Below are 20,473 nucleotides of genomic sequence, written 5' to 3'. Positions count from 1 at the left end.
ATTATTTACTTTCTCGGCTCCTTTTGCATTTATTTTATCATGATTTATGATTATTTGTTCATTTTTGGTTTGCTTCCCCTAGAATAATGTAAATTCTGAAGTTATCTCCAGTATCTAGTATTGTGCCTGACATGCAGTAACTACTCAACAGACACTTGCTAACTGAATGACGACTGACTGAAAGCAATCTTTACCAGTTTAGTAGCTGTAAGAGTGGACAATGAAAGGTCATACCTCTGCAGTAACAAGGGTTTATGGGAACCTGCTTGGACAGTTAGCCCGAGGGACAAGAGGCTGGATGTGGGAAAAAAGTAGCCAGGTAATAACATCGTGTGTAGTTGCTGAAAACTGTCTTATGTACCAGATGGCTCAGATCGTTATCAACTGGATAAACATTCTGGACACCAGCAAGGTGCCTTCTCCAACCTGCAATTGCTTGCTTGTATCAATGGCATTGCTCGAGAGTAAGTTACATTGACATTTTCCAGTGGTTTAAAGACAGCAGCCAGTGGTAATGGGCAAATGGCAAATCCTACAAAGTGGAGCAAGATCAGTCTAGACATTTAACTTTCTAGAAAGAGAATATGAAATAACATTTTGGCTGTTTTATCTAAGTTTGTTCTTTGGTTTACCTTGAGTGGGGCTAGCATTGACACAGGTAGCATCTAGGTGACACATAATCATAGGAATCTGAAAGAACAACAAAACAATCATGCTTACGTACTGATTTCCATTTATAAAACATTTCCATCTTCTCTATTTCCCTGGACCTCCCATAACCTTTAAACTTTGTGCACAGTCTCTGCTTTATAGACATGAAAACTCAGAGAGGGTATAGGATTTTCTAGGTTGTAAGTGGAGAACAAGGACTTAAATCTTTGGGGGGGACTTTTCTGGCTTACATTTTAGGGCTTTTTTCCCCCCAAAAAACAGTGCCCTATCAGCCTGAAATGTGAAAGAGAGGAGAAAAGTAGCCATGCCGAAGTGAGCGGCAGGTGGGAGGGGCAAGAAACCTTGAGAGTTTCTAAATCTGGGGGAGGATCCAGATCAGGGGCAAAGAACTCAAGAACCCACATGTGTGGCAGCGGTATGTGGAACACGGAAGCAGAGAGAAGAGGCCATTCTGACTGGGCACCCAATTTGTAACGTTCTTCAAATTAAACGCACAAGCTTCTCACATCTCTTACCACCAGCAGCTGGGATCTGCTGAGCTTGCACTGCCCTCTTCCAGTCCCTAAAGTTTACTCCCGCACCAGCTCGTGGCCCCCAAGCTGAAATCTACAGATTAATCAATTTACTCCATTCTAGACAGCAGAAGACCTCTTTGTGTGACCACGGCATGATCCCGATCAAGGATAGTTGGTCTCTATTGCTGCACCCACAGTATTTTCCGTAGAAAAGTAAAGCAGTCGGCAAGTTAAGCGCAATGATCTTCAAACAAGCTCTATCTCCGTTGCTTTCTCTGCCACCGGAGGAGGCACATGATAATGCAAATCCATGGGAATCACGTAATTTTAGGCCAGATTTGCAGACTGTTATTTCATGGACAGAACAGAGTCTTCAGCCACTTTCTTTTAATGCAAATCCAATGTGTTATAAATATCTGAAATTTAGAGAATTCATACAGGCCTCTGCGTTTCTGGATTTTCGCAAAACAACAACAAACAGAAGAACTGGGCCACCCCGGCTCCCTACTGCTGCATGGCAACAATAGTCTGGGACCAAATGCTGGCTGCTGGAACCGTGGTGTCCCATCGCCAGTCTCGTCACTGTGGCCCTACGCATGAACAGGTGACCCTTGTTAATTAACTTGTGTTTCCTGACTAGCTCCCGTAGGCACATATGCCTCTTAGGCCTTGTTTGAGAACTACCCTTGAGCCAATTATAATTCCTTCCAAGACATATTTGCAGACTTTATTAATACTAAGAAGCCACTTCCAGCCCACTTCATGAGGTATGACCACGCATCCATGTAACTTGGCGAAACGGTTGACAACCACTGACTTACGGCAAGTCTGGCCTCAGGTTTTCCTCAGCACATTCATGCGAGCCTATTCTTGGGTTAGCGCCTCTCAACAGGTGGGAATTAGGGCTACAGATACAGTGCCTAGTCTATAAATATAGTCAGTTATGTCTGGGGTCCTAGCTTTCCTGTGTAAGGATTGGCTATTATTATTTTTAAAAATAATGCAACTAGCTGCCAAAAAAAAATAAAGGAGGGCTTAACACTTTTCAAAAAAGTGAAACAAATTAAATAACAAACAGACAGATGAGAGCCATTCACTGACCAATGATGTGAGCATGCCATGCTTCCATTGATATGCCTCTGAGAAGTTTTACAAAGGAAAAAAAAACACCTGGCTTATTCAACCTAAAAGTTTTAAATCTTAAAAAAAATTATTTAATTGATTTTAGTTTTGAAGGAGAGACAGAGTGTGAGCTGGGGAGGGACAGAGAGAGAGGGAGACACAGAATCCAAAGCAGGGTCCAGGCTCTGAGCTTTCAGCACAGAGCCCGACGCGGGGCTCGAACTCACAAAGTGTGAGATCATGACCTGAGCTGAAGTCAGACACTTAACTGACTGAGCCACCCAGGTGCCCCTAAAAGTTTTAAATCTTTAACATGAGATGGGTGTGTGTGTGTGTGTGTGTGTGTGTGTGTGTGTGTGTGTGCGCGCGTGCGCGCGTGTGTCTTTCTTCTTAATTTACTTTTAAGTGTGAACGTGAGTCTATTTTAAACAGTTTGTCTGAGGTCCACGGGCACTAGGATATCTGATTCGATCACTGCTGCCATTAGTCCTGAGTCCTCCCTTTCCTTAGTACATCTTTTATCTTATTTTCTCACATTTATAAACTAGATGGAGGTGGGTTAGCCCTAGAATTTGCTAGACACTAAACCTTTTATTTAGAAGACAGACAGCTCGTTAAAAGGAATACGGTACATTTCTTTGTCAAGGAAACCTTAAGAGATCTTGAAATGAAAGTGTCAAGCTTAATTAAAAGAAAAACTCATATTATGGCATGCTATTTAACCTCCTGGGACGCAGTGCATATCCCACGTGAGGAATGTGTGGATCTCCTCATGTAAACAATTTTTATACCTTTCATAACTTATATCAGTGACAATGACAAGGTAGCATAAGATGCCGCAGTATAAAATCACCATACTGTTTTGTGAAAGTTACACTGGATTTCACCAGAAAAAGGATGTTGGATTGTGTGTTGGTGAAAACATTCTTCATCATTCGATAATGGAATAGAGCCAAGTAGCAAAACTTCTCGGTGTGCTTGCCAAATCCATTAATAGATAAATCTAATCAGGCAAAAAAAGTCAACAAATAAGCTCTACCTAACTGGCAAATCTGTCTTATGAAATGAGCCATATTTTCTTTTTTACCAAGAAACGGGGTCTGGATGAAACCCTTTCCATTTGCTCTAATTATGTTATGACATTATTCATCATCCTTGGTGCACAAGCTCAAAATCATTATTAGTCATACCACACTGAGCTCTTTATTACCAGCAATACATGATAAAAGTTTTTAAACCACACATGTAGGCATGGGGTAGCTACTGAATCCCCCCCTAACTGGGGTGGGTCCAATTTAAACACATCGTGACGGTTCACACATTTGTATAAGGGACTTGATAAATCCAAATTGAATTTGATGACATTTACAAATATTTGCACGGTTTTACGGGACGGTTGCCTGATTCTGATGTGGTCTTTTTTTCTCCTTCTCTCTTCTTCCAGGCCTTTCCAAGGGAGGCTAATGCATCAAGTAACCACTACGAAATGAACTGACAGATGTGGGCCTCTAGACTAATTCTTTCATTGACTTACAGGCTCTGGTTACAGAAGAGGAGAAGCTGTGAGTTCCTCATATCGTAAATTATGAGAAGGGTCTGTATGCGCGAGGCCAAACTTCACATTGAGTTTCCATTCAGGACCAATGCTGTTAACAGGGTATTCCAGGAAACAGTAATCTCATAGAAAAGACTACATGATCACGGAATTTGGGGCAATAACAATGCTTGCAGAGTTTTTAATAGCAAACATCTCAGATTAGTTCCTCTTATTTAAGAATGTTAGGAGATGTTACATAAAAATCCAGATTGCTGGTGCTCTTGGAAAAAATTGAAGATGTAACAAGGCAGTGAATATATCCTCACAGAGAAATAATTTCTTGTACCTTCTTACTAGGCAGGGATGTGCTGTCCATTAGTCAAGTATCCACCTAACATGCCTGGATTTGGGAAGATTTTTACTTTGCTCCCCGTGTTTTAGTCTTTCCTGAAGACATACAACACTTTTTGTGCATTAAAGATTCTGAAAATTTCCTCAGTAAATATGTCTGTTTATTTTATTAAAAATGTTCCCCCAATATATTTGATTAGGGAGGTTTTTTCCTCCCCATCTTGGGATGTACCGTTCTAGGTCACTCTTTGCATTTAGGATCTCAGTTGTTACTCTGAAAATTACAGGTGAAAGTCGATTGCCAATATACTACTCGGTACACGGAAAGGGACCATAAATTCAAGAGACTGTGATTTGGTTGTTTGAATCTTATGCTATCTTCTGGCAAATATTTGTGAAAGTATTTGGAAAGCCTAGATTTTGTAGTTAGGATTCCATTTCCATTTCTGGATGCTTTTATAGGCATTCAAGATGGAGAACCCATCTATCTGATTAGAGTATCTACATATTCAATCAGACTTCAAGTTATACTGGTAGACATTAAGGAGCCTCTGGATATTACCTGAGGTTTAACTTTAAAACTCCAAACTAGGCGGCCAAATGTGCTGGTGATCTAATACGAAGCCCTAAAACATGTATTCTAGAGGGAAGGCTTTGGAGAAAAAGTAGATATCCTTGCAATATGATAGGTTAAGCAACAGGAATGTATAATACTATTACACTATCCCAGGTAGATAACAAGTAGTTATTTCCTTTTTATAATCATTATCTGAGTAACTTTTAGAAAGAGAAGATGGACAAGAATTTCTTTTTTCGGGATGGGAGCCCCATATGTATTGTCCAAGTGACCAGTACAGAAACCCAATAATGGGATTTGACATTTAATCTTGCTGGCTGAGAACACAGCAGTCATAGTAATGAATTTCTGATTTTCAGAATACTGGGGTTGGAAATATTGGCTGTGATTGTAGCAAAGACGTCATGGAAAAATTCTGGGTGACTACGAGTCTCTAAGCAGGGTGTTCTGTGGATTTGGCTAAAACTGACTCAGGAAAAATAAATGGCAAATAAAGAGGACAAGTAGGTTTAGAAAGAAGTTATTTACCACTTTAATAGGGCTGTCCAGCATTTGGTCACATAGATCATTTTGAAACCTAATTGCTTTAATGGTCTTCCTATCTCACCAGAAGAGATTTGAATACTCATGAAAAAAGCAAATCAAACATAGAAAGAGGTACCATGATAAGACTTGTTGCTACAGCACTATGTACTTAATGATGCCAGACTTTGGATTTCATTGGAGGACATTTCTGCAGTCTAGGACAGCTATACAAAGCCTTAAGACATTGTATTTACAGAACTTATTAATACAGGGATCCGTATTCTACCATAATTTTGCCAGAGTCTTAATAGCACGGTGGAGCAGCTCCCTCAAGAATTCTTATTTTTCTTATCTGTGGAAAAGCTAGTAGTTCTAAAAATACTTTCCTGGAAGAGGTTAGGATGGTTATTATATATCAATTGAATATAAAGTATGGTTATGTAAGCCAAGCTTGCATGCTAATATTGCACAGGGTAGAAAGCAATAAAACAGGACGATGTGCTTCCTTGGGCCATCTGGTAGAAACAGAAGGAAGCTCTCGATTCAGTATTGTTACGATGCCTCAGATTCCAGGAGTCCACCTGTAGCTGGCCTTCCAGCGTGAGTGCCATGTTGAAATTTCAGAAGGGCACATGTCTTCCTCGCCAAGAGAAAAAGAAATGCAACAAAACAAAACAAGACATCCAAACTCAAAGAGGTACACCAGCCGCCTCAAACTGTGGTATTGTTCATTTCTTGAAGAGAATATATAATATTTCAAAATATTATATATATACATATATTTAAAATGGTACAAAGTAACTATAGATCCAAATTAGAAGATAGTTGATCGTTCTTCGTAATCCCAAAAATTTTCATGGAGAAAACCCTTTTTTTTAAACCCACTTTCCATGGTGTTGCCAAAAATGCAGGGTCTTCTCACTATAGGATACTTCATGACACACAGTAAAAGCACTGTGATTTTCTGGTAACCAGTCAAAGTGCAAATAAGAAATCCATTTGGCTTGTAATGTGTAAGATGTTTTAAATTCTTAAAATGTATTTTCTGCAGAGGTGGTTTTCCTTTGCTACTATAACAAATGCTTCCATTAGGTTCTTGGGTGAATCTGAAACCAAAGACAGAAAGAAATTTCAGGGAGAAAAGAACAAAATGAAGGCATAAAGAAAGGTGACTAGGCAGAAAATGAGGACATCTTGAATTTTTAGTATGTGGCTTCTTTCAAGTGATCTGAAGCCAAAAATGTTAGTCTACAACCGTAGTTCTCAAATGGTGATAAAAAAGCACACTGACAGGCCATCATATTTTTATCAGTTCATTAAAGTTATTTTGCCACAACCGAGGAAATGGACTCTTGGAGCAATGAATAACGATGATTGGCTTCATGAGCATGTCACATATGCAGTTGCACAGAGCCCTGTGCTGGAAAGGGCCCCACACTCCATTTAATGATCTTCTATTGAAGTCTTGAAATTATTACTAATTTTTAAACTAGAGACGCCATGTTTTCATTTTTGTACTGGGCCCTTCAAATTATGTAGTTAGTTCTATGTCTGATGAGAATTTGAACTGAGTAGGTCATTCCATGACCTTGTCAAGCTGCCTTGCTGTGACAGGTAGAGGGGTGGCCATAAGGTAAAGTCACTGCCAAGGTTCGAACACATTTTCTTAGGAACACAGGAGGGCTTTGCAGGTTGAGGAACTCTCCCTCTCAGTGACATAGTATTCAAGAGTAACCAAGAGCATACTCCTATAACGAATGATGCCATTTAATCTATTTGAATATGGCCCAAAGACTCTAACATTCAACAGGATACATGCACAGAGTGTCACTGGTTTAGGGCAGAAATGATGATTCTAATAGAGTTGAAGGTTCTACTTTAGAGTTCTAGGAATAGGCATTTTTCTTCATAATCTCTTGGTTCTTTATAGTCTTAGAAATTGAGTGTTCTGGGTCCAGGGGTGGAGTCCATTAAAAGATTTTAAGGTTGGATAGGAATAGTAATAAAGTTGCCTTTCAAAAGTTGGTTGTGCCATGGGCAGCATGTGTAAGAAATCTTCACACACTTATTATTTTTTTTATCCTCTCCTTAGAAATGACAGATTCTTCCAAACCTTGGTTTCCTACATTCTGGTAATGTGTATCACCTCCTGTTTCCACTGTCTTATTTTTCACCAAAAGGAGGGAGAAAGTGACATTTATAAAACTGAAATGGATTGCCTTTCTTTTATCTCTATCAACTTACCATCTCTACCCCGCACTACCCAACCTTAGGCCCTATCCTCCATGTAAGAACAGGAGGTTGGTCATCACATCCCAAGACCTTCACACATTAACTTTACAGAGCAGAGGCTTAAATATATTTATTGGCCAAAGAAATGGATGAGTTCACTTGGACCCAGGGGCAATTGTGACGGCATAAATTGATTTATTTTTCCTTCTGGAAATTTCCAAATCTATACTCTCCCTCCTACCCTTCTCTCTTAAAGCTAGTTCATACAAAATGGTCTGAACATCAGGATAGTAAAGGCTTTTATAACCCTTGACACCTGATGGAATTTTGAGTGATGAAGCTGGGATGTGTCACAGCTGGAAGTTTGCCCTTCTGTAATATAAAAAACACTGGCTGATGAGAATGGATGGAGTTATGTGAGGTCAGAGTCACCGTTAGGAGGATGGGCCCAGGTGAGTGTGGGCAAATGACAGTAGTGCATTTGTGTGAAACATCAGTTTGGCTGGACAGCCATTGTGGTGAGATGGGCAGTCTAACACGGCCTTTTAGGGAATGGAACTTGACTCTATGTTGTGTATATCTAACTGCTCATTTTCCCAGGAGTCTGAAAGACACTAACATATTGGGTTGAAGGAAATCCAAAGTTGCTTGATAATTTCCCAGGTATTATACCAGATTATGTTCTATTTTAACCTGTTAATTTTGCATTCCTAGTGACTTTGGTTTTCTCCTCATTTCATTCCCTGCCTTGTTATGTCCCCCAAAGCCAATGTTCCCTTTTTATATGTGAATTATTACAGCATTGTCAAACAACTTATTTCCTCTGGGGCAAGTCTGTCTTTATAAATTAAAGCATTATTCTTGAATGCACAGAGTATATACATTTCTTCCTGAATGCATTAGATACAGCATCCCCAGCTTATTTTTTTTAAATATGTACTATATTATAGCATATTATGTATTATTATTTCATATACATTAAATATAATATTGATTATAGGGAATTAGCTCATCTGATTATGGAGAGTGGCAAATCCAAAATCTGTAGAGCCAATTTCCCAACAGCGCCCCCAACTTTCAAACTTATGCGTTTTTTTTTGTTTTCAGAAATGTTTTTATTTTTATTTCTATTTTTGAGGGAGAGAACATGCGAGCAGGGGACAGGGGCAGAAGGAGAGAGAGAGAGAGTCTAAAGCAGGCTCCACGCCCTGCATGGAGGCTGACATGGGGCTGGATCCCGTGACCTGAGCTACCAGGGGCCCCTCAAACTTATGTTACGTTTAAAGAAAAAAAATAAACCAATATTTATGTAAAACCATAGGAAACTACCTCTTGTGAATATCTGGATTGGTTTGTCTTGCCACAAACTACCAACAAAATAATTCAACGAAACAATTGAAGCAATGGTCGAGCAGGTGTAGTTTAAAATCTAGCCATGAAACTTCACCCAGATGTACCAGGCTTCTTCCCAGGAGGGTTTCTGGCACCAGCTTTATTGTACCCCATGCTGGGTTTTGGAAAACTTCCCAAGGGTGACTACCTTCTCTCCGTAAAATGACATTCAGGAAGCTTCCTCTTTCCTAAGACTTATTCTCTCCAGTCTCCTGAAAGGGAAGCCTGTGCCTCATTCTACTTATCTTTTCTCCTTCCTTCTGTAGGTTATATTGTCACCCAGATCTAGTTTCCCCAAGGTTCTCCTTCAGACTGTGGCCTGTTGTCCTGGCTAGTTCATATTCTGGGGTGCCTGGTCCTTTAAATCAAACAATGAATTTCTACTCTCCACCAGCCTTAAAAAATGAGCACCATGCAACTTTGAATTAGATCACACTTTGAAACATCTTTTGTTTATCTACATTGCACAGACTGCTGAGAATTTTGACTCAGGGTGATTATTTGGGAAGTAATTCATAATAGGAAGGTTTTGAAAAAACCTATATAGGGAAAATGACATCTTAGGACTCTATCTTGCAAATATCTTCATATTGGCGTTACTTTTAAAAAATAACAGTATGACGGAAACTCGCAGTTGCCGTTAACAATCTGGGGATGTTTCTTCTGTGTTTTTTTTTGTTGTTTTTGTTTTGTTTTGTTTTGTTTTGTTTTTACTGAGACCACTCTCTTTGAATCAGTCTTATATGTAAGAACCAAAGAGGTGATTTAAAAAAATTTTTCCTCTTTGAGAAGAACTTGAATTTTTTATCCTAAAGATTACCTCTTAAATAAGAGTAGAACATTGAAAACCTATGACTCACAATTAAAGTGCATCTGTTTATTCAACTGTTTTGAAAGTTAAACTGCCAGAGTCAATACTTGAAGTGTACAGGCATATTTACACTGTGACAGGGAAAAACACATGGGGCATACTAGAAAAATTAACATAAAACCTATTTTGGAGCCTATAATCTAAGGACTGGTGTTGGCCTGCCATTTATACAGAATGGAAAGCTCCTGTATGTATCAGCTGAAGTTAATTGGTGCCTTTGTGTTTAAAAGTGCTTATTTCACTGTGAATTTCTTTGTAAGGAAGTGGGGAGAAAATTTAAGTCAGTAGTAATGTCTGAGTCCTCTCAAGGTGTAAAAAGTACAGCTTAGTGTTTTCTTTTCCTTCTCTAAAGACAGAGTTGAGATTTATTAGTTGAGTGATGTGTTGCTCACACGACTGTAGAGCAACCTCTTATTTCCTCGCTTGAAATGGATGCACATATCAGAACAGGTACATCCTCTGCTTTCAAACCAACTGCATGGGGGATTTATTTCTCTTGTATACTCAACTGTCGGGTTGCATTCAGCCCACCCAGGACAGTAGCAAACACAGAGGCTGTGCTCCAGCCTCTATTATTGTGATCAGACCTGCACTGTACTTCTGTGAGGAAAGAAAATGTCTAGGATGTATTCACAGTGTTTTAAAATATACCCTACAGAGGCCAATAAAAAGAGTGTTACATAGTCATAAAAAGTAGCATTAACAATTTCTGTGTTTTGTTTATTTATATTCTATTTTCCAAAGAGTCTCCTAGTTGGTACCCTTGGAATCTCACATACTCAAACCCTGAAGTAATTTGACTTGTATTCTTATTCTTGACTGAGTTTCAGGTCTGGAGAAACCATAAGAGCAGGGTTTATATTCAATAAAGGGAGATCAGTTATCATTTGGAAGAGGAAATAGAGTTTTGGCAGAAAATACATCAGCAACCTGTTTTAAACAATGGTGATCGAATTCCAATCATACTGATGATAATTCAGAGTATCTGAAAACTGACTTGGAAGGGCGTCTTCAGATTGTTTCGTAAAATTAGTTTCAGGCAAAATGTAACCAAAGGGAAATATGAAATCCACTCTCCATCAGTTAATGAAGATGGTTTCTGGAGGTAAGTGTCATGAACTGGGTTCATTTTTGAATAATCTCTCCTGAGGCTGTTTCTTTGAAGTGAAATATGATAATCCAAGCTGAGCATCTCAGGTGTATGAATGCATGTTAACAAGCTAGGACGGTTCAGGAACCTCTCTTGGCCACAAGCCAATGAGGTATAACAATTTACTGCTTAATGCAGTCAATATAGGCAATGAAATTGGATATGCAGAAGAGTCTCCATTATCTTATGTATGAAAGATATGTTTTATAAGATATTATGTTTTCTGTATCACGAGCCTGCCAGTACCAATGTTATTTCTTGAGAAGATAATGCTGAGAAAAAAGATCAATTTAAGACTTATTATATAGGGGTGGGAATTAGAGATGACCTTTTAAATTTGAGTCACCCTTTTGGAAGGCTACAAGTTCAGCATGTTGGGATTTGTAACTGGTGGATCTGGCTTTCAACAATACCCAGTACATTAAAACACATATACACACAACAGGGCTGAGAGCCACATGATATGTATACATAAAACCATGCTAGTTATTAAAATATTGACATGATTGTTATTATGTAATTAAAATATTGTACTACATTTGAATAAATACTGTCTTAAGTGCTCTGAGCTACACTTTCTACCCTGCCCTCTTTAGGACTCCCATACTTTCCCATGATCTATTATCTACAGGGCCAATGGCTATCCTACCTGGGCTTTTCCAAACTGCTCTGGCAACATGATATCAATTCTCATGGGTTGGATGGCCTCACCATATAGGTTGTTATGTATTTTGAAGATAGCTCCTTATTTTACCACAGAAACCAAGGAATGATAATTCACATCACAAAAACTTTTCGCTCATTTAAAAGATCATCAAATAATTCTTTTAAAGAACATGTAGAAAATGGCTGTACTTAAACGCAGCCCTCTCCCGCAAACCATCTGGACAAATTAGGCAGGACTCTTATTTTATTATCTATTTTGAGCACTGTAGTAGTTGGCTGAATTATGCGACTAATTGCTTTACCGTTCTTCTTCCTTTTGGCTATGCTAATCCAGCTTTATTTGTGACCCAGTCACACAAACGCTAAACTGCTCAGCAGGGAAAAGTCAAGTTCCATGTCTAACTTCTTGTTGCTGGATGGACACTGATATGAACAGTTAAGAATGTTTTCTGTCAGGGAAAAGGTCTTCTTATCTCCTGTTCAAAAGCTTCCCTGGATGCTGTTGTGCAACTCAAAGGCAACACAGTATGGTTGGTAACATGCATGAGATATTTGAAAGAAATACACTTACTCTTGTGGTCTTAATTTTATTGCCTGTAGCGCACATCCAACCGGAATTATCAGGTAGTGTTTTACATTCTTCTCCTTCTAGACAAGGCTCCATCTCACACCACCATTTCCCAATCACTATGGAGGCTGTGCAAAAACAGGAAACAAGTGTGTTTGCAATTCATCCAAACAACGTGGGCACCAGTGACGTGACCCTCTAGGTGTTCATTCTCTTTGAAGCACGCTACTTTCTCTTGAACCTTCTAGGGCCGGCTAAGAATTCTCTATGAAGAAAAGTAATATTTTCATTTACCGGTCTTACAGAGCAAATCTGATTTTCTAATTTTATGGTTTTATCAAGCAACAGTTTGTCAGAAATCACCCTCGCACCCTGAAAGATGAAAATCTATGCATTGGGAGGTATACTTTCTGGAGAAAACTTTATGTTTTCACAAACCGAGGACCTTTTACTCTTCCTTTTCAGGGAAGGGGACAAAAGTAGTAACTGCCCTTCAGAATGATAGAGCTATTCCTTCAGAAAGGCCAGTTTATCCACCCGGCATTAGGGTTCATCCCCCAGCCTCGGGCCTTCTTTGAGAATTTCAAAGGCCTACCCACAGGAAAAAAAAAATGAAATGACTGGAACCATAAAAGAAAATCTGCAAAATAAAAACTAAGGGTTATTAATAAATAGAAGTATTTGTTTACAATCACAGGTATATTCATGTCAGCTGCATTTCCTGTTGATGTTTGATATGAGGTGGGTCGAACTTTCCAAAGTTGAGCCTCTGATAAAAAAAGCCCTATTTTGCAGGGTGATATCAGAGATGACCACAACAGGAAGCTGGCGATGAACTGAGTGGATGTATTTATAGCACAGTCTGGTTTTTGTTTTAAGATTTTATAAAATAGCGACTGGATGCACTCCACCCAAGTCAAGGAGCTCCACATCTTCCTTACTGCCTTCATGAGCGAAGAATTATTTCTGCCATTCGAAATTCTCAAAACGTCTGCCAGTGGTTCTTGTGTCGTGCTTTCTGATTGCCTGTTTTCACACTGGACTAGAACCCTAGTTCTAGAGATACTCGCCTTCAGCCTCTTACACCTGCCGGAGGGGAGTCCCCACCTTGATGTTTCCTTCTCACAATGACAAAGAGGCCAGATGACATCTGTTAACATCACAGAGGATTCTTATTAAAATGGAATGAAGTAAATCCCGAAGCAAAGCAGGAGTACATTATAAGTCCCCAGTCGGAGAGAGGGATTAGATTGTTAATTTAAACACAGAATGGTTTTTTTTTTTTTTATTTTTATTTTTTCAACGTTTTTTATTTATTTTTGGGACAGAGAGAGACAGAGCATGAACGGGGGAGGGGCAGAGAGAGAGGGAGACAGAGAATCTGAAATAGGCTCCAGGCTCCGAGCCATCAGCCCAGAGCCTGACGCGGGGCTCGAACTCACGGACCGTGAGATCGTGACCTGGCTGAAGTCGGACGCTTAACCGACTGCGCCACCCAGGCGCCCCAACACAGAATGGTTTTTAAACAGACATGGGGACGTCTGCCCATATTCAAGCTTTCTTCTTTCTACAAGACCCTTACTTTGGACTTTCCTTCCTCTGGAATCCAGCGTATGGATTGCAAAATTTGATCTTATATGCAAAATCATGTCTACTTCATTATCGGGTCAATTTAAGGAATTTTTCAAGGGTAATTTTGCCTCTGCTTGATTTATACCTTATGTGCGGACCAGAATGAACCACATAAAATGCATCTCCATTGGAATATAGCACGCAAGTATAGGAAGTAAAATCTCCTAAATAGTCCATCCGTATGCAAGACAACGTGATATTTTGGTAAAACATGGAGTAGTAACAGAAGACACAAATTCTCCACAGGGTACAAAATGATTATGAGAGCTAAGAGCGTCTTTCTTTTCAATAGCAGGGTTCTCTATGAGCATGTGGAATAAGGGAAGATTCCAGTCACAGGTAAAAGAGACCTTATTTAGGTGAATTAATAGGTGACGATGTTAAATGAGAGAAGCCTGTACTTTGGCAGCAAGAAAAACACATGTAGCGTTGAAAAGGGAACAAAAATAAATTGCAAAGCTTCCAGTAACCTAAGATAAAAGCCAGGGTTTGGCAGTGTTTATTGAGAGCCTAGAATCGGAAGCGTCCTTTCGGTTAGCACTCAGGCAGCAACAGGCTGGTGACATTTGCCACACTTGTCCCCTGAAATCCCACCTAATATTTCACTATTGCTGCCCTGAATCGACATCAACAAGAATGGAAAGCCTCTGATCTTAGCTCCGATGGGAAATTGCCTTTCCAGACAGTCTTCCATTTAGGGTTTGTGACTTTTTTTTTTTCCCACAGAGGCACACAAATAATGAACAACTGCCAGTGGGGTCAACTTTAGCATCTCTAACTTTCTTCTAAAGGACGCTGTTCCTTCTTCTTGAGGTTGCTCTCTGCCCTCTCAGAGCTGACCTACTCTGTTGTTAGCTAACAAAGCAGTTTCTGTCTCTTAAGCATTAATGTCTTCTAAATGAAAATGTAGACAATAGGAAAAAGAATGCATCTCAAAACCCACAGATCACCTTTAATTCAAGGGAGTAAAGGTCCACTGACTCAAAGGGAAAAAGGAAAGCCTTTCTAAGAATAAAAACATCCCCAGACTGGCCTGTAATCTCTAAAAATTCCTATTACACTTGCTTCTCCTTAACAGAGTTGGATGCTTTGACGTTACCCTCTGGTTTATTGGGATCTAGTTCATTCTTCCAGGGTTGCTTTTCTAAAGATGCTATTAGACTGATTTTGCTTTTGATTTATGCATTACATGGTCATTTTAATATCTTTCACATCATCTTCTAGGTCAAACTATAGTCTTTTCCCCTAATTTTTTCATATACTCATATTTCCTGCAATATTTTCAAAAAAAATTCACAGAGAGGATTTACAAATTGTGCTCTCTCCTCCCATACTGGAAGTCACCTAAAACCTTCAGATCATTGAAAGAGGAATGATTGATTAGATTTAATCAATAAATGCAATATTAATGCAACTTAACTGGCTTTATAATTTTTCTTATGGAGATATCTATAAGAAAAATGCAGGCACAAATAATTCTAAATATCTTGAATTACAATGGTCAGTGCAATAATAAAAATGATAATGGACATTTTTTTTAATCTTTTTTTTTTTTTTAACGTTATTTATTTTTGAGACAGAGAGAGACAGAGCATGAACAGGGGAGGAGCAGAGAGAGAGGGAGACACAGAATCTGAAACAGGCTCCAGGCTCCGAGCGGTCAGCACAGAGCCCGACGTGGGGCTCGAACTCACGGACCGTGAGATCACGACCTGAGCCGAAGTCGGACGCTTAACCGACCAAGCCACCCAGGTGCCCCGATAATGGACATTTTTGATGGCCTCTTCTGGGTTTCTGTGTTAGGTACTTCAAAATGTATGATCTTAGGGGCACGTGGGTGGCTCATTAGGTTGAGCTGAGTGACCGACTTGGCTCAGGTCATGATCTCACGATTTGTGACTTCGGGCCTGTGTCGGGCTCTGTGCTGACAGCTTGGAGCCTGCAGCCTGCTTCAAATTCTGTGTCTCCCTCTCTCTCTGCCCCTCCCCTGCTCACACTCTGCCTCTCTCTGTTTCTCAAAGATAAATAAATGTTAAAAAAAAATTTTAAATGTATTATCTTAATCTTCAGAGCAATCCTAACGGTGGGTATTATTATGAACCCATTGTATGGATGAAAAAAAAAAAATGAAGCTCAGAGAAGTTAAAAAACTTGGCCAAGCTTACACAGGTAGGAAGTGTAGGAATTAACACTACATGCAGGCCTGGTTAATGACAAAATCCTTGTTTTTCATCATTATAGTGCTAACTTATGATAGTTTTGTGTTCAGGATTCAGAGAACTCTTACTAAACATGTGATTGCTGAGTGAATGAATGAATTCTCTCTGATGTCTTATTATTGAAAAAAATTTCATATAAATACAAACGCTTGAGGAAAATACAAAACATGTAGTTTCTCATAAAATTAACATAAAAATGAGTTGCATAATAGCTAGTTTATATCATATTTGTTTCTTCCTAGACAGAGCTCCATATTGCTTGATTTTATTACTTACAGCATTTTAACAGAAAGTCTCAGTAGTGAATAATTTTTGAAGCCACAAGAAACTTGTGAGGTAGACATATAACTTCTGTGAGGACTTTTTATCCCCTAGAAGAACAGAGTTAATTAAATATCAGCTGCAAAAACCAACTCTCTCTTATCTATGATGATTAGGAAAGAGGCTCTTAAAGGTCCCTTTTAACCCTGGGGTTTGGAATTCGCTCTCTTACTGTATCATGTTCAGGAAAATATCTGATCTTCAACTTTGTCAAGAATGTTCATTTTCCTTGAAAGATTCTTAAAATTACTAAAGCTACTTTAATCATGAGTTTTGATTTCATCCTTATATCATCATATTGCTGCAGAGCAAAAAAGAGAGACTGTAAAAGGAGACTCAATCCAATTTTCAGTGAGAAGTCTTAAATAGAGAAGTCCTTCTGTTGCTGTTATTGTTGTTTACTTTGTGGTATCTTACCACGTAAAGAGAACAAGGTACTGAGAAGCAGTGGAGTTAATAAATACAGCAAATATACATTATCTTATTAAAGAGCCAAAGTCCCTTTTCATCGTTCCAATAAACAATGTTTGGGTCTCAATTTAGTAAGTGTTCTTTGGGCACTTTCTGCAGCCAAAGGACTATGTGGCTTAGTGACATGGATAAAATGATGAACATGACATAGTTCCTGCCCTGAGAGCTTATGACTTAGCTCAAGGTTTCTCTCTCTGTGGGCACTATTGGCATTTTGGCATGTATTATGGTAAGGAGGTACAAATGAGCAAAGTGCTCCTCTGGCAGGAAGCACGTTATTGTGCAGGAAGAATAGGCTCACGCTGGGAGCGGGAAGGGAAAATCTTAATAAGATTGTGGAAGTTCTTGAAAGCATGAAGCTCAGGCTTCCCTCCCCCCTCAAAGGAATGGTAAGTCACTGAATATTCTAGATTCTGTGAGCAAAGGGAAGACATGATTAACGGGTGACTGGGGGAAAATGGATTTGGCAGTGATGTACAAGATGGAAGGAGGAAGAAGAAAGTAGCTGAAATGCCACATGAGCACAGGTGCATTCAAACAGAAGGGATAGGTCTTGATTTTGGATGCCTCCTCCAGAACCGTGAAGAAGGGCAGAGCTGAAAGCGATGTTAGGAACAACTGAGGAAACCATATGGCAATAACTCAACTATGTTAGCCATAACCTTAACCACACCGCACTTGAATTATTAGCTCGTGTGCCTGTCTATTCACCAGGCAGTGTGCTTCTTGAGGGCAGGGATCATATCACATTCATCTTTGAATGGCACACGGTAACTCAAGGCAGGTTTGCAATTTATGATTGAATGAATAAAAAAAAATGAAAGAGAAAAAGAAAAAAAATCATACTTCTATCAAAGGATGGTGACAATGCCATGAGAAAATGCATTCAAAGCACTTAGCAGCGTATCTGGCATTCAATAAATGTTTGATAAATATTAGCTATTATTATCATCGGCATCATCATTTTAATGATTCTAAAGAATAAAATCACTCCAAAACAGAAACACAGTTCTTCACAAAGTGAGAGAGTAAACCATTGTTCTTCGGTATTATGCCAAACACCCAGCTTGCTTCTATGACTTATAAGAGTTTGAGCATAAATTAAATGGTTGAACATATGATTGTATTCATGTTCCCAGAAGTACGTTATAAGTACATCAATCAAGACAAATTTCCAGGCTCATTTTTGTGCAACCTGTCATGCAATTTAGGCAATGGCTGGAACTCCATTAGAAGGCTGGGACAGCCCTCCCGCCTTCCTTTTTGCACAGGTTGTTGGAACAGCTGCTACAATGCTCTTCTTCAAAAGACCTGCAGTGGCTCCCTCTGTGTTACTGTCTTTATCAAAGTAAACAGAAAGTTAAAGGCATTGAATACCGTCGCCTGCAGCCATGCCCAACTCCCTCTTTCCTGTGAGCCCACATTTAAGGATAAGCTCCAGGGCAGACACATCATGTAATGGTTAAGACTCTAAGCTCTTGGGTGTGTGACAGAGGGACCTGGGTGTGAATCCTAACTAACGCCACCACTTCTGGACAGCATGGCTTTGGAAAGTCTCTTAGGTCAAGTGTCAGGTTATTGAGTTATAAAAGCACTTAAACAAAATCACAACTGGTTACAGTAAATTTTAGAGGAGATCAGGATCTCGGTGTAACACATAATAAACTTTATATGCAACAGATGGCAGTTATTACTGTTATTTATCCATGTGTCCTTATCGAGCTATGTATGCATCCATCCAATTACCTTCACAGAGAGTTAATGCCTGATCTTTAACGGAAGCTTGTATGAATTGTGGGATGCTTATATCCAGTTTTTTACTAATTAGACTGTATTTATTAGTAGCATCTACAACATATTTCAGAGGCACACAGGAAATTAATGACGAGTGATGAGCATTGCTTTCCTTCTACAAATTCTATTCCAGGGTTTTTCAAACTGGGGCAATTTTATCTTCCTTGAAGGTGTTTGAAGACAAAAATGATCTTTTATTCATTCAAAAGTTATTCATTGACTGCTGTGAATGACATAAGCAGACATAAGACAGACACATTTCCTAGCCTACCCTAAAGTGGCTTACAGTCTGTTGCGGGGGATAGACACTAAATATAATGGTGGGATAATACAGAGTGACAAATTATGAAAAAGGTACTAGGGAAACTAATGAGTGGATCTGATTTGGACTGTCAGGGTGATGGTAGTAAGAAAAATCCTCATTAAACATAGGGGTGCATATATCTTTTCAAATTAGTGTTATCACTTTCTTTGGGTAAATATCCAGTAGTGGAATTATTCGACCATTGTGTGGGAACCTCCATACTCTTTTCCACAGTAGCTGTATCAATTTGCATTCCCATCAACCGTGCGTGATGGTTCCTTCTTCTCCACATCTTTGACAATACTTGTTCTTTCTTTTTTTTTTTTTAAAAAACCTTTCTGACAGGTGTGAGGTGATATCTCATTGTGATTTTCATCTGCATTTCCCTGATGATGCGTGATGTTGAGTATCTTTTCATGTGTCTGTTTGCATCCATATGTCTTTTTTGGAAACATGTCTTTTCGAGTCCTCCGCCACTTTTCAATGAGATTGTTTGGTTTTTGAGTGTTGAGCTGAGTCAGCTTTTTATATATTTTGGATATTAACCCCTTATTAGCTATATCAGTTCCAATATCTTCTCTCATTCAGTTTTATACAGCAATAAAAGGAGTAAGATCTTGACATTCCCAACAACATGGATGGACCTAGAGAGTATTATGCTCAGGGAATTAAGTCAGACTAAGAAAGACAAATACCATATGATTTCACTCATATGTGGCATCTAAACAACCAAACAAATGAATAAACAAACAACAACAACAAAAAGTCAGAAAAAGACCTACAAAGTGATGGCAGCCACATGAAAGGGAGGTAGGGAATGGGCACTATGCTCACCAAAAAAAAAACAAATAAAGGTCTTCCTTGATGAAGTAATTTAATAACTAAGTCATCAGCAAAGTTGTTTCCATAGTAAAGCAAACAATTATACATGTTGTGAGGCAGATGCCTAGCTTCAGGGGAATTTCAAGATAAAACACAAAATGTAAAGAAATCTTTTACTTGTCCTGGGCTGTTCCAAGCTGTCTTATCAGACCGTAGGGGTGCAGTTCGTACTGCTTTGAAAAAAACTATCGGCTCTGGTAACAAGGAATACGCAGAGACTTTTTTGTCCACTCAAGGGAGTGCTCCTAATTCTTGCCAGTACTGATATTCTTCTTTGTGGGCTACAGACACCAAGGCTGGAGTTCCCGGCTTGGCCTGCACTTTCTCTATATGATGATTCTATCCTTGCGTTCACTTATAAATCAAACACTGGAGGGTGGTAGGCTTTCACTAAATCAGTGGTTTTATTGTAAAATTAACTCTAGCTCTGTTTTTTCATTTGTGTGTCTACCTAACTTTAAATATAAGTTTAAGAAGGAGCGCAAAGAATCATGGTTATTAAATAAATTTTCTACTGAACATTCCTGTGTTCTCAAACTTAACATTATATGTTTAAAACATTTAAGAGCAACTCTGAGGTTTATGGTAAAGTGTGATGTGTAATTCTGTGGAGGCACACGCATTCTGATGTTCTTGTTTTTGCCAACCATAGAAACCTTTGCTTTTCCTAGT

General features: G+C 39.0%; 1 protein-coding gene across 3 annotated transcripts in view; it reads right to left on the bottom strand.

Annotated features, from left to right (window-relative positions):
• Positions 1-719: 719 nt before the first annotated feature.
• Positions 720-20,473, bottom strand: part of TAFA1 (TAFA chemokine like family member 1) — a 511,367-nt gene continuing 491,613 nt past the window's right edge. For 2 of the 3 annotated variants that reach the window (XM_060631539.3, XM_060631540.3), the window contains 2 exons: positions 12,182-12,306; positions 721-6,405 (listed from right to left, as the gene is read on the bottom strand). In XM_060631539.3, coding sequence (XP_060487522.1) covers positions 6,388-6,405; positions 12,182-12,306 — 143 coding nt within the window. In that variant the 3' untranslated portion in view covers positions 721-6,387. Of the gene's footprint in view, positions 6,406-12,181; positions 12,307-20,473 lie in introns of all 3 variants that reach the window. The other variant, XM_060631541.3, reaches the window with a different exon arrangement.

The sequence above is a fragment of the Panthera onca genome, chromosome A2 (assembly GCF_046562875.1).
Source record: "Panthera onca isolate mPanOnc1 chromosome A2, mPanOnc1 haplotype 2, whole genome shotgun sequence".
In the NCBI taxonomy this organism is placed as follows: domain Eukaryota; kingdom Metazoa; phylum Chordata; class Mammalia; order Carnivora; family Felidae; genus Panthera; species Panthera onca.
The sequence above is the reverse complement of the archived record's forward strand: the minus strand, read 5'-3'. Positions and strand labels throughout refer to the sequence as shown.